Source organism: Pterocles gutturalis, unplaced genomic scaffold (genome assembly GCF_000699245.1).
Source record: "Pterocles gutturalis isolate BGI_N339 unplaced genomic scaffold, ASM69924v1 scaffold6661, whole genome shotgun sequence".
NCBI lineage: Eukaryota > Metazoa > Chordata > Aves > Pterocliformes > Pteroclidae > Pterocles > Pterocles gutturalis.
The window spans coordinates 48065-61367 of record NW_010100283.1 but is presented as its reverse complement, the minus strand read 5'-3'; the positions used below and the strand labels follow the sequence as shown (position 1 = coordinate 61367).

Genomic DNA, 13303 nt, shown 5'->3' with positions numbered 1-13303 from the left:
ATAAAATAAAATAGCAGTTTTTTAATATTACAATGCTGCCTGTGATGGTAACTAGATAATAACTGGTCATCTTTGTTAGTATTTTTGGTGTAGTGAAGTAAGCTATTTCAGATTTAAGAAACACTTGAATTCATTTACATCTGGATCCCACCTGGATCCTGCTGTAACTAAAATCCTTAGCAGAGCTTCCATTTTTTTAGCAGTTGGATGTACTATATATGTGTACTGCAAACATAATTACGAACAGTAACCCTTAACCCTTGTTACTGCCACTAAGTAGAGCATGCTCCAATGCAAGAAGGGAGTTAGCATGGCAAAACACTTTTTTTTTTTTTTTTTTTTTTTTTTTTTTTCCTAACAGGGAAATAAACTGCTACTTCATAGGAGACATGGTTTTGCCCTGTCATTTCAGTACAGTTAAACAACTTGATTCTGGTCACAGACCAACCAGTGGTCTGTAAAGCACACCACACACTGCTATGCTGATGTGAACAACAGGAGTTTTGGAAAAATGTTACCACATCTTATTCCATAGTAAAAGTAAAGTAAGTCAAAATCGAGTTGTAGACTGTTAAAGAGAAATGCCATGGCATAAGTCACTTATTTGGCCTCTTTGCTGCTGCATATATGTGTTTTCTTACCTATATAATGAATAAAAAGAATTATTTAATACTCATGTAAATTATGTGAAAGTGTTCTACAGTGCCGAAATTATTCACAACTTTGTACATAAACCTGATAGATTAGGTAGGAGAATGGCTAGTCTGATTACAAACTAGTTGAGTTAGAATAATTCTGTATGTTCTTTGAAGAGAAATATCGTAGTTGCTTGATAATGCTAAACGAAGATTTGTCTGTCTTAAGGTAATCCTAAATGAGGCTGCTTACTGTCTATAAATATTAAGGAAGAAGAAAAACTTGTCTGATCAGAAAGTGTTGTGAATGCTGATACTTATTTTTTTTTATTTTAATAAAATTTTTGTGTATCAGTTCCAACATACTGAGAAGGGAGAAAAATTCAGCAAACTTTGAATGTTTATACTAAGTTGTTCTGCTAGCAGTTCAGGTTCTTGTTTTGATAATTTTCTTTTCTTTTGTCTCCTTTGTTTTCCTTAAGGCCTTATTCGATTACAAGAGCTCATCAAGGCTCCATCACGATACAACCTGAGACTAAAAATACGTCAGTTACCAGCTGACACGAAAGATGCAAAGCCATTGCTAAAGGAGATGAAAAGAGGCAAAGAATTCCATGTAATCTTTGACTGCAGCCATGAAATGGCAGCAGGCATCTTGAAGCAGGTAATCCTCATTTTGCTTTAGATGACCTAATCTTTTTCATGCCTAATAAATAAAAGTAATATCCAGACTTAATGGCATTTAACAAGCAGGGGAATTGTATGTCAGTTTTACTGAGGCCTAACTGAAAATCAGCCAAGGGTTTCCGGGATAATTTTACTGGTGACTATAATGGTAGCTGCTTTCATTATGTTTTTTTAAAGGAACAGATTAATTGGTTCATGTACAGTGGAAAAGGTATATCAGTCTTTCAACTATGAAGAATTGGTACTTTGGATAATTGATGCTTTAACCAGGGTTTTAAATGCTTGTTTAGTGCTATTTTATATAACAATGATTTTTTTTTTTTTTTTAAATTGAAGGCTCTAAATTGTGTACTCTTATTCAGATAGTGATATTTGAATGGTATGTTACCAACAGACCACATCAATGTGTTCCACTGAGAGGACAGAACTAATAGATATTTTTTAGAGCCATATTCTTGCATTACTAATAGGACTGCAAAACACCTGAATACATTTGGGTAGGTGCTCTGAAAGTGTTTGCTTTGTTGTCTACAAGTAGGATGAGTAGGTGAGATACAGCAAAATCACAAATACTTGACTGGCTTTGTATTGCAGAAGCAGATTCCAGTGATGCCTTCCAAGAGAAGGTGACAATATACAGTTTACAAAGGACATGGCTCATAAAAAAACTTAATGTAACACTGAAGTATGCATAGAAAACATCCCTTTGTGTGTCTTCTTTAGTTTGATGAACTAGCTCCAAAGACTAGGAATTCCTTATGTTCAGAGGCCATTTTCCCCATAGTTTTGTAATTGAACTATAACTTGCAATAAGGAGGATAAGAAAAATACCTAAAACATAACAATGTTCTACATTTCAAATGCACAGCTTTTAGTGACTTTAATTAATGTTGATATTACATTTACTAGCAGGCTGTATGGTTTAAATTGAAAACAAAATGTATTTAAGATTTCAAAATATGACTCTCATTAAAGGTACTTAGGGATATTGTTGTGGGTACAATTAAAATTGCTAGTAAACATACATCTATACTATCATTTCTTTGCTTTATTGTTCACTGATTAAAAGGCTTTTATTAATTCCTAGTAATCTTAAACCTCTGCTGGTGGCATTTGCTCTTTGCTAAGCATAAGCCAGCTTTGTTAGTCCAATTGTTTAGCCCAAATCATTAAATGTACATTTAATTATTTTAACTTCTTAAAAATGTAGGTGAAATATGTGTTGATGGCAATAGAATGCTGCAGCACCAACAATAACTCTATCAAGTTACTTTATTTATAGTGTACCTGGTAGTTTTTAGGTTAAAGGAAACTTTTCTTTCATAGTATACAACATTTTTAAAAACATATGGCTAGAGGGAAATGGGAGCAAAATTAAAAGCATTGTATCTTTAATCATGTCCCATGACCCGAGAGTGTCAGTTCAGCCTTTTAAATCAAATTGTAAACTGTTTTGTCAAACTACTTTGTTAATCCTAAAGATTATAGAAGTAAGATACAGGAACAATTCTTTCATGAGTGTTTGTATCTTTACACAGTTTCTGTAGAGTTTTGTCTTTCCATTCAGTGGCAATATTGCAATGCTTTAAATATATCTAAAATTGGTAGTTCTGCAGCTGAATGTGAGCTCTTGCTGCCAAAATTAACACAAAAGATGTTAAGACTGTATTTATTATTCAGTGATATAATTCCAAATATAGTGTTTGTGTTTGCTGAAAAATAATGAAAAAATAAAAATATATATTCATTTGTGAACTATTAGTTAACCAATTTTTTGTGGTAATGGAGGGATGAACTTGCGGAGACATGACAAAGGGTTTCTTCTTGGGAGGATGATGGGAAAGATTAACAACGAAGCTGGTAGAACAGAAAAATGTTGGACATAAAGGGGGAAAAAAATAGGTACCTTGAGAGGTCAGTGAAATGGCAACTACTGTTTTCTGGCCAAAAGTACATTATGAAAAGAAAAAAAAAATCCCATCATTCAGACAAACATAATTAAATTAAGGCAAATCTCAGTGGTAACTGTGTCACCAGGCAACCTGGAAAGCAGACATGACTTAAACGGTTGAGGAAGCACTGGAATAATGAGGCAAGAAAAATTACAATGTTTTGAAGAGGAAAAAGGTGAGAGATCTTTTGAGAACTGAGGAAAGTGAGAGAAATAAGACATGGAAAAGAGACAACACCAACACATAACAGAATTGGAAACATACATAGGATGTTCTTGAGTAGAGATTCTGTGGAGTATGAAAGACCTGATTATAAGCAGTAGAGATATAGGCAACTGCAAATGTGTTAGTATATGGAGGAAGATACCTTGGCTTTATTTAAAAATAACAACAAAAAAAGCTCTTAACAAAGCTAACAATATTTGTAGTTGTACAGTTTCTTATGAAGTTGTAATGTTTCTCGTGAGATAATGGTTTTCCTGTGTTTAAGAGAATTTAAATTCTTATTGGCACACTGTCCTATAGTCCTAAATGTTATTGTGGAATTCTAAATACACAGGTATAGGCATCCTTTGGAAAAGCATTGTTGCAGTTTTGTCAAACTCTTGTTTATAATATTATAAAATCTGATCCACAGCTGATATTTCAAATTCATTTTAGCTTTTAACTTTTCTTTGGAAAAGAACATATAGATTAGTCATTTCACCATTTTTCAGGTGATGTTATTAGTAAAAAGTCTCCCACAGACTTCAGAACCCTCATAGTATAATTGTTGCCTTCAGTGTGTTTAGGAGGTGTAACTGGTAGTGTCTTGGCAAAGAAGTCCATTGATAATTTCTGGAAAGGAAGAAAGTGTAGCTTGTGTAGCTTTTTACAGTGCTAAAATTGGCTAAAAGTCACTGTAAATACTAAAATGATTGAATGAATCATACTAGTTTAAGGCAACCTTTGTGCAGAGCATGAAGATACATGCTTTTCAGGTGAAAATGCCCTTAATGAGTAAGAGTTATGAGATTCATAGTTTATTGCTTTAAAATTTTATCTATAAATATTTGTTCTTATACTGTTAAAAGTATGAACATTTTAAATTGTGTAGTTGATCAAATACTATTTGGTATTACATAGAGCAAGACAGATGAACATACTTGATAGATACCTGAGTTTGTAGAGTAGTACTATGAATGTTCTTCATTTTTACTGAAGTATTATGTATCTAGCTGTCCAAAACTTGACTCGAGTATTTTCTTCCATGGTTGAAAAAATATACACATGTATAATTTAGGCTTGGTCTTTGTTTTAAGTGGATAGCAGTGTTCATCAAAATAGAAAAAATATTTCCTACTAGGTTATTCTTTTTAAGGGAAAGGTTCAATAATGAATGAAAATATTGTTAACTCAGACTTTGTGTGGCAACTTAATGTGTCCATTAGTATGTAGATCTGTAAGCCCCTTTCACATTTACTGCACTAAACAGTCTAATAATACTCTTTCTATCAGAAGATCTGGTTCATAAAATCCTTTAATAGTCAGTAATCTGCTCTAACTGCTAGGAAATGACTTGCTTGACCTAATTTTAGTATAATTCCAACCCTATAGTCTGATCCCAGTAGTGCTCTTTTGCAGCTTTTCGTTTGCCATGTAAGTGTGATAAAAATGTATTATGTGACCTCCGAAACATTAATCTTTTGTTTATCTTTTTTAAGGCTTTAGCTATGGGAATGATGACAGAATACTATCACTATATCTTTACCACACTGGTAAGTGGCTTAAACATACTGATGGCATCTAACAAAGATGTTACTTTCCTTAATTATGTTCCTTGACCAAGTGAAAACAGTGTCTCTGGAATGGGGTGTGACTACATGATGTTTTTGCTGTTAGTTTTCTTACTTTCAGTGAAAACTCATAAGGATGGTTTAATTACTGTTCAGCAGTGTACCCTGGAAACTGATAGACCTGAAAAAGCAACTGACTCCGTAGCACTGCAGTTTTTGACTTTCAAGCAGAGCTAAATATATAATTCATAATTGATTATTTATATTATGAATTTTGTCCTTTTTCTTTTTAGCTATTTGTATGTGAAGATTACGACATTTTAAATTTACTCATATATTCTCTATTTTTAGTCCAACATTTTACAAGGTAATTCTTCTCAGTCAGATGATTCTTGAATAATTTGGTGTGAATTTTAGCAGCATTTTTATTTAACAGTCCACATGAGCTTTTTAGATACATGAATTATGCAATATTTTTTGGTGTTCATTGTGAAAGTAACTGAGAAAGAATTTGATCAGTCTTGGAATCATCAGATTTAACATTTGCAATAAATTAACATTTTAAATGTGAATACTCTAACAAAACATAAGAAACATGTATGTGAAAACCTTTTTTTGCTGCTCACCACAGCCTAACTAAGAAAGAGTTTAAAAGCTGGTAAAAGAGTACTTTATAAACTACAGTTGTGCATATTTCTCTGTTTTTCCTTGTGTTGAAATTTGTCTATTTAGATTACAGTTCATTAAGATTCTTAAAATACAAGTAATTTCAAGCATGAGACAGATGTGCCTTGGTAAAACCATGCTTGAAATGACCTATGTTTAAAGTCACACACATGTTCAAGTCGTTGTGGAAATGAATCCTTTGTGGTAGGATGGAAAGTTCACCTCAGAATCACAAAACAGAAGTTCATGGAAAGTGTTAGTATGGAAATAGTTTGTTGAACAGAAAGCAAAATAATTTGTGAAGTTCTTTAGAACTGTAAAGGCAAAATACCCTGTACAAGTACCTGACTTAATTTAGAAGGGTTTTTGTATCACTTATGGATTTAGGACTGTATGCAACAGAATCACCCTCACTAGTCTATCAAAATAGATTCTAGATGTTTCAAGGGATTTTTTATTTTTTAAATTTTAATTTTGCTATTGGTGGAAATATCTTTTTTTAAGTGGTATGCTGTCCATTAACATTTAATTTTCATTCCTAAAGCTAGATTTAAAAATCAGGATTTTCTGTCATTCTTATTTCCTTATTAGAACATTAGCTTTTTTTAGGAGAGACAAATATTAAATTGACTTGGAGCTATCAAAAGATTATTTAGTGTGCACAAACGGATGATAGATTTTGATTTTGCAATGTAGCTTTGGAACTTGCATCAGAATTTAGTTGTTTTGATATATTAATTACTTCTTTCTTGACATGGTGAACATCCTGTCAAATAAATTTTCCAGTCACAGTGTTTACAGTAGTCTTCTGTGTATTCTCCTCTTGATTGATTCAGGGTCTAATGCAGTAGCTCATTAATACACTGACCTGTGTGTATTTATAATACATCCATAACATTGTTGTGTATATTTATTATATTCCAGTGTAAACAGGAAAATGTTTAGATTAAACAATTACATCTGAGGGTCTGATTTCTTTCACAGTAATAACTGAGATAATTTTTAAAGGGAAAGATGTAACATAGTTCTAGTTATGTCCTACCTTTCCTTTGGAATAAAATATTTAATTTCTCTAGAAAGCGGACATGAGTTAGGTTATCTGTAAATGAATAACTTAAAAGCATTTTGACACTTGCATATCTTAGGTGTATTATATGTGGAAAATGGCATAATAATGACTAGCTGTAATTAAAAATTGGTAGTGATTTATAACTGGTTGATATTTTAATGAGCTTAGTGATGTTAACAATGAACAATGAATTATATTCTGGTTTTCCATAGTACAGTATTTAATCTTCTTCAGGTCTAGCTACTAAAGAAAACAGATTCAGGCAAGGGTTACACCTAACGCCACCATTTCATGGAAATTTATAATATATTATACTGCCAGCAAAAACTAAATTAAAAATGCAATGAACGAATAAGTATGAATTATGTGGAGAATTTCCATGTTCAATTAAGCTAAAGTTGGTGTAGGACAGTAATGTCTTATGTATGGCCTTGATTATGTCACTTTTAAAAATTATTTAAAAGTAGACAGAAAGTAAACCAAATGAAAGCTAATTTATAATGCATGTAGCTAGACCTAGTAAGTCACTACTGTTTTCTTCATAAACTTTTTTTTTTCCGCCATGTTCAAAACTTTATCTTAGACCTGAGTTTCCTGAAGTCCAACACTGGTTCTACATTGCTTCTAAGGATTCTGTCAAAGGATTGGGATAATCTTGACTTTACTGGCTTGATCCAAAATTTTATTTTCTTCTTTTTCTTAATTTATATTTGCCTCTGTGTGTATTGGGGGGCTAGATATATACACAAATACATATATATTTATTGCAAATGTATTAATTGGCACAGTTTATTCTTGCAGAGATAAATTCCTAATAAAAGATATGCCCATGTTTTGGAAGTACGATTGATAGCTGTGAAAAACACTTTTGGTTACATTTGAAGCCGTGTACATTTCCCTTCTTCTCCCCAATATATTGGCTGAAGATCAGCATGTTCAAGTTTCATAGAGGGTGAAGGTTCAAGGAAACTCTTGTTCTGTTTACTTTATGATTTGAAGCCTGTTCTGTTATGATTTGAAGCCTGTTCTGGTAAGCCAAAAAAGTAACAATTAATGATAGCATTTTTATCAATTAGTAATAATATTTAAGCCTACCTAGTACTGGATACAGTTCTGCAACAGGAGCTGGCATTTCTTAAAAGGCTTTTTTTTTTTTTTTTAAGGGAAAAAAAAAAAAGGCAGTTGAATCTGTGCTTCATCTGTGAATCAGATTACTCCCACTATAGGGTCAGCTGAGTTGCTTGCTCACAGGCACAGGCCCCTAGAAAAACAGAACACACTTCCTAGCATATAAAGTACTGTTACTCCTGAGGATTTCAGTACTCTCGTCTGGGGAGGTGGTCTAACAATTGAAATAGGAACTGCAGTATATTCAATAATTTATACAATGGTCATTTTTTTCAGGACCTGTTTGCCTTGGATGTGGAACCCTATCGGTATAGTGGTGTTAACATGACTGGATTCAGGATTCTAAACACAGAAAATACCCAGGTGTCATCTATCATTGAAAAGTGGTCTATGGAGCGTTTGCAAGCACCTCCTAAGCCTGATTCAGGTTTGCTGGATGGATTTATGACGGTATGAATATCAGTGTTTAGTTCCCTTTTTTTTTTTTTTTTTTTTGCATATATTTGTGAAGTTAAAAAAAACCTTTTAACTTTTCATTTCTGTTCACTAAAATTTTTTAGAGGTATGAGACCAAATGTCATTGTAAATGAGTCAGACACTAACTGTGGTGTGTCTGTTAATATTCTGTAGACTGACTACATGACCATATTAACTTTATTACAAAATTACAGATACTTTACTTTTTCTGAAAGACAATGTCAGATTAAAATAGTTCATCTAGTCCATACTCCACTACTGTATTGTTGAAAATATTGTATGCGATCATGTCAAATCCTGACAAAAATCAAGCTAAATCTCAATTGTTTCTTCCTCTATGTTTTCTGACCTTATTCATTTAAGATTCATTAATTAATAATGTGTACTATTTAATTTATGCATAATTCTTTAAAAAATATTTTATGAGTGCTATAACTCTTTCTTACTATTTTTTCCAATTTCTGTGCCTTAATATAGCTAATTTATCTGGTTTGGTTTTTTTTCCCCTTTCATTGCCATTATTCTCTGGCCTCACTTCAGTTCATGAGTATCACAATTACATTCATGCAAATAAACTTTCATTGTTAGGTTTTCAGTGAGTTTCTACTCATTAGTTGGAATAAAATTTTGAATTATGATGTGAGGAAGAGATTTATTTTAAAACATATCCTACATTAGGACCTCTTTAGTTTTCAAATTTGTTTGAAAGATACAATTTTCCACTTTTTGGCCAGGAGCACTTTGTAACATCTTTGCTGACAGAGTTCCAATTCTCTTTTAAATTAATTTTTTTTAGAAGCCTTTTTTGTTCCACTTGAAAAATAAAAAATTCTATTTCCTGAAGATTGGTGTCTTAGTTTTCTATAGGTTATCTACATTGTGTTTATTGAGCCACATAACATAGCTAATCTTTTGAACAATTTTTTTCTACTGATAAAATTTAAAGATTTTCTAGACATTAGGTACTAAATGGCAATCTGTATTTTAGAAGGTTAATTTCCTTTTTGTCTTGTTTTTAGAAAATTACTCTTTTTAGAGAAAAAGACTTTTTTCTATTTAGTTGTTGTATGTACTGCCTTTAATGAGGTAATTGTAAATATTTTAAATTTAATTTATTTACTAGTTCTGTTGTGCTGCACTTTTAAAGTACTGTATGATGGGATCTGTAAAGTTACATTCTTAATTTCTCTAGGTAATTCCAAATAAGTAAATGAACCTCCTAAAATTTTAGAAATATGCAAAGTATGCATCTGGCATACATGTAGCTGCTGCTTATTATTGCAAGTCACTATTTCATGCTTCCTTTTTTGCATTAATATATTCATTTCATTGACTTATTATCAATGAAGTTGTTAAGTTTGTAAAATTTTACTTCCATTTCACTGTTCTTGTGTATTTAAAGTCAGAAATGCACTCAGGAATTAAAGGTTCTAAACAGATTAATTGCTGTTACGGAATACTCTAACTGATATGGGCTGAAGTGGAATTTTTTTCTTTTTCCTGGTTGATAAGGACTACAGCTTATTCAGTAAAAAATATTAACAATAAACCTGCTTAATGGGAATGCATTCAGCTTGAGCCACATAGCTATATGCCATTTAATCAGGTATTAAAAGAGCTGAAACTTGAGAATTTGCCAAATAAAAAAAGTGATGTTCATATATCTCTGAGCATTTAGAGAACTCAGTGAAGACTAACTGATTTCTAATGGTATAAAACTAGGCAGTTATAGATCACAAAGTTTACAAGCTCTGATGGTGTTTGTGTTTTGTCCTTCTTCCTCTGAATTTTCCACCGTATGTAAATCAACTTAGCCATCACGACAGTTAGAACTGTCAGTTTGACTCTGACATTGCGTTTCCTTATTTATGATTCATAGAGTTCCCAGTCTTAGTTCTTGTTTTAAGTTGTTTTCTGTAGGCTTCTATAGATCTCTAATTAGTATGTAATTTTTCTCATAATTATCTGACCTGGAGTATCCCAATGTAACAAAAAGTGGGTACAAAATTTCATCTCGTCTCTTTGGAATGTTCCAAGTCAAATTTCCAAGTGTGACTCCTGTTGACTTCGGTTAGAATAGTTTTCCTTTCATTTCTAGGCTGGTCCACAGAACACTTTTGCACACTCTGGGAAAAGCAAATTTTCCATCACATTTCACTCTCATTTTAGGGTTTCCTAAGATTCTTTGCATGGGCTTTGGAAAAACAAATTTAAACTATTTAATGAATAATACCATATTTAACCATTCCACTGTTTAATAAACGTTGATTTATTTGTATGACAAAGAAACTAAATGATTTACAGGAGTAACTACAGTAGCACAATTGGCTTTGTTCTTTCTGTGACTCCAGAAAATCTGTGGAATGTTGGAAATCATTTGCTGTGTCATGTCAGACGATATATTTTCTTTACACAGACTTGTGATAAAACATTTGCTTGTATAAATATTTATAAGAATCCAATAGATATGATGTCTACTAAAGTCTAAACTGATTGGTGACTTTAAAACAAAACTCTGAATATACTTTTATTATTATACATAGAAGTCCTGAGGAAGCCTCAGCGGTCTACTTTTACTGAAGAGGCTTTTCTATAATGATTCACATACTAATAGATTTCATTATACTTTTGATGGTTCTTTCATATTCCTTTATTGGTCCAAAGATAATCAAAGTGTTGCTTATCCTCACAGTATATTAATAACAACCTACTTGTGTTCCTATTCAAATATATTTGCATCTTTTTTTCTGTGTCACACTTGCGCAGAAATGTATGTGCATGCATGAGTGATATAGCTTACTAGATTACTTTAAACATTACGTTTATTTCTTAAATGTGTAAAGGTCTTTTTTTTTTTTTTCTGGGTATTTTCAGCAGTCTTGTATTTACTTTGATTATTGTTGTTCTCTCACCATCCTTGTACTAAACACACAAAAATAAATACATAATGCTTTTAAAAGTAAAGATCACATGGAACTGGCACATGCCATGTTTCTTATAATAAAAGTATAGGAATATGTTAATGATAATTCTGTCAAAGGTGTAAGAAGCCATGCCTTTAGAAAATATCAGAAGAAAATAAAAGTCAAAGACCAATCTATTGCAATACTTTATCTTTCATGCTAGTAGAATTAACTGTATCTAACATTTCTCTTTTTCTCATTGTCTCCTTGTTTCTTCTTGTTATCGTTGGAAAAGTCCCAATGAAATAATGAATAAAATCTTTGCCCATGTTAAATCCAAACTTGGGGATTTTTCAGACTAGAATTAATTTTGTAATGAATTCTCACTTGATCTTGTACTTCCTGACTTAATTGAGCAATACACAAAAGTGTTTGTGGTTTTTTTTTTTTGGTTTTTTTTTTTTTTTTCCCTTTGGCTTCTTACATGTTCCCAAATAAAATCTAAAGTGTCTTTAATCTGTCACAATCTAGCTGATAAATGTCTCTTCATTCGTGCTTTTCCCTGTTTCTCACCACTAATTTCACTTGTTAGCAGTTCGAAATGCACATTTATAAAGTCAGACCGCAGACAGGGTGGGTCATTACCTTTTGAACTTGCCCCTTCTATGAGAGGCAAAAATGTGCTGAACATTAAGGTAAAAAGCAACAGGTATCGGTTTGGTCAGCTGCCAGACTGGACTAATAAGGTTTTATTTATGGCATAATCATTCTGCTAGAATGTTTAGTTGCCTAGACCTCTTTTACAGGGTTAAAGAAGCTGGTGCATAAAAGTAAAATACAGACACCTGCAGAATATTTTTTCCATGTACATTTCTGTCCCAGAGACTAATTAATTATAACATATGAACAGCATTCAAATCAAAAGAGGTTGAATAGCATCACTGAAAGTTTTGAGGTTTGCTCCAAGATAAATATTTGGAGTTGTGTGTCACCAAAACAAATTTTTTTTTTTTTTTTTCTATACAAAATGTATGATAGATTCAGGTACACAAACCTTTGGTTCTGTTGAGGCAATCCGCCTCAGAAGTATTTCAACATTGCAGATTGCAATACAGACTGAAACTAGTCTGAAATGGAGCCTTGTGTTACGATGTTACTAAACCACTTTTACCTAGATTGAGGACCTTTAGACAATTTTCTGATACATGATATATTCATTACTGTTACTTTTCACTAACTTTATGCTAAATTCTGAAATTTGAAAGTGAGCATTAAAAAGCACCACTATTTTTCCACCAGAATAAGATGTTGTCTTGAAAAATGAATTTACAATGTAAGTTAAGAAACCAAAACAAAACGGATTGAAATAAAAACATTTAATTTCTGTATCTTTAGCTTTTATTTTATAAAAAGTTGAAATTTGTAAGAGGTCATCCTGATTTAACCTGGAGCAAAAAACCAAATTTTGGATTTTCCTGCAAGATGGAAAAGTTACTTAATTATCATGACTGAGCATTTTTGTTAAATTCTAACAGTATTGTCATTTCATATAACCTGCATTAATGGAAAGATATTCTGGAAAACAGAGGAATAACATACTCTTTTCAAGAAACTTTACTTTGGTATACTAGGTTTCTTATTTCTGAATCTGTACAAGTAGCGCTCAGAATGAGAAAAAAACCCCAAACCCCTGGGCATAAATACACTTCTACATTTATATATGACAGTCATGATTCAGACCAACCATGCAGAGCATGAAGTGTTATGATTTCAGAATTCTTTTACTCTACAACTGTTAACAGTTTTCTGCGCCTCAGGTCAGAAGCTAGCTTGCATAATTAAGATGACCTAACAAGCTCTGCTGCTTCATTAATGTAAAGTTTTCTTTACTAATTGCTTTTGCCTATCATCTGGTATAGCTATATACTTTCATCTTACATAGAAAAGTGTGCTTTTTTTCTATTCTGACTATTAACTCTATTCTTTAACGTTCATTTTAGTAGCTATATAA

General features: G+C 32.1%; 1 protein-coding gene across 1 annotated transcript in view; it reads left to right on the top strand.

Moving 5' to 3' along the window:
- LOC104465933 (glutamate receptor ionotropic, kainate 2) overlaps positions 1–13303 on the top strand; it is a gene marked incomplete at both ends in the record, with an annotated part of 82262 nt that overhangs the window by 21612 nt on the left and 47347 nt on the right. The window contains 3 exons of the mRNA XM_010079182.1: positions 1118–1299; positions 4978–5031; positions 8189–8362. Coding sequence (XP_010077484.1) covers positions 1118–1299; positions 4978–5031; positions 8189–8362 — 410 coding nt within the window. The remainder of the gene's footprint in view (positions 1–1117; positions 1300–4977; positions 5032–8188; positions 8363–13303) is intronic.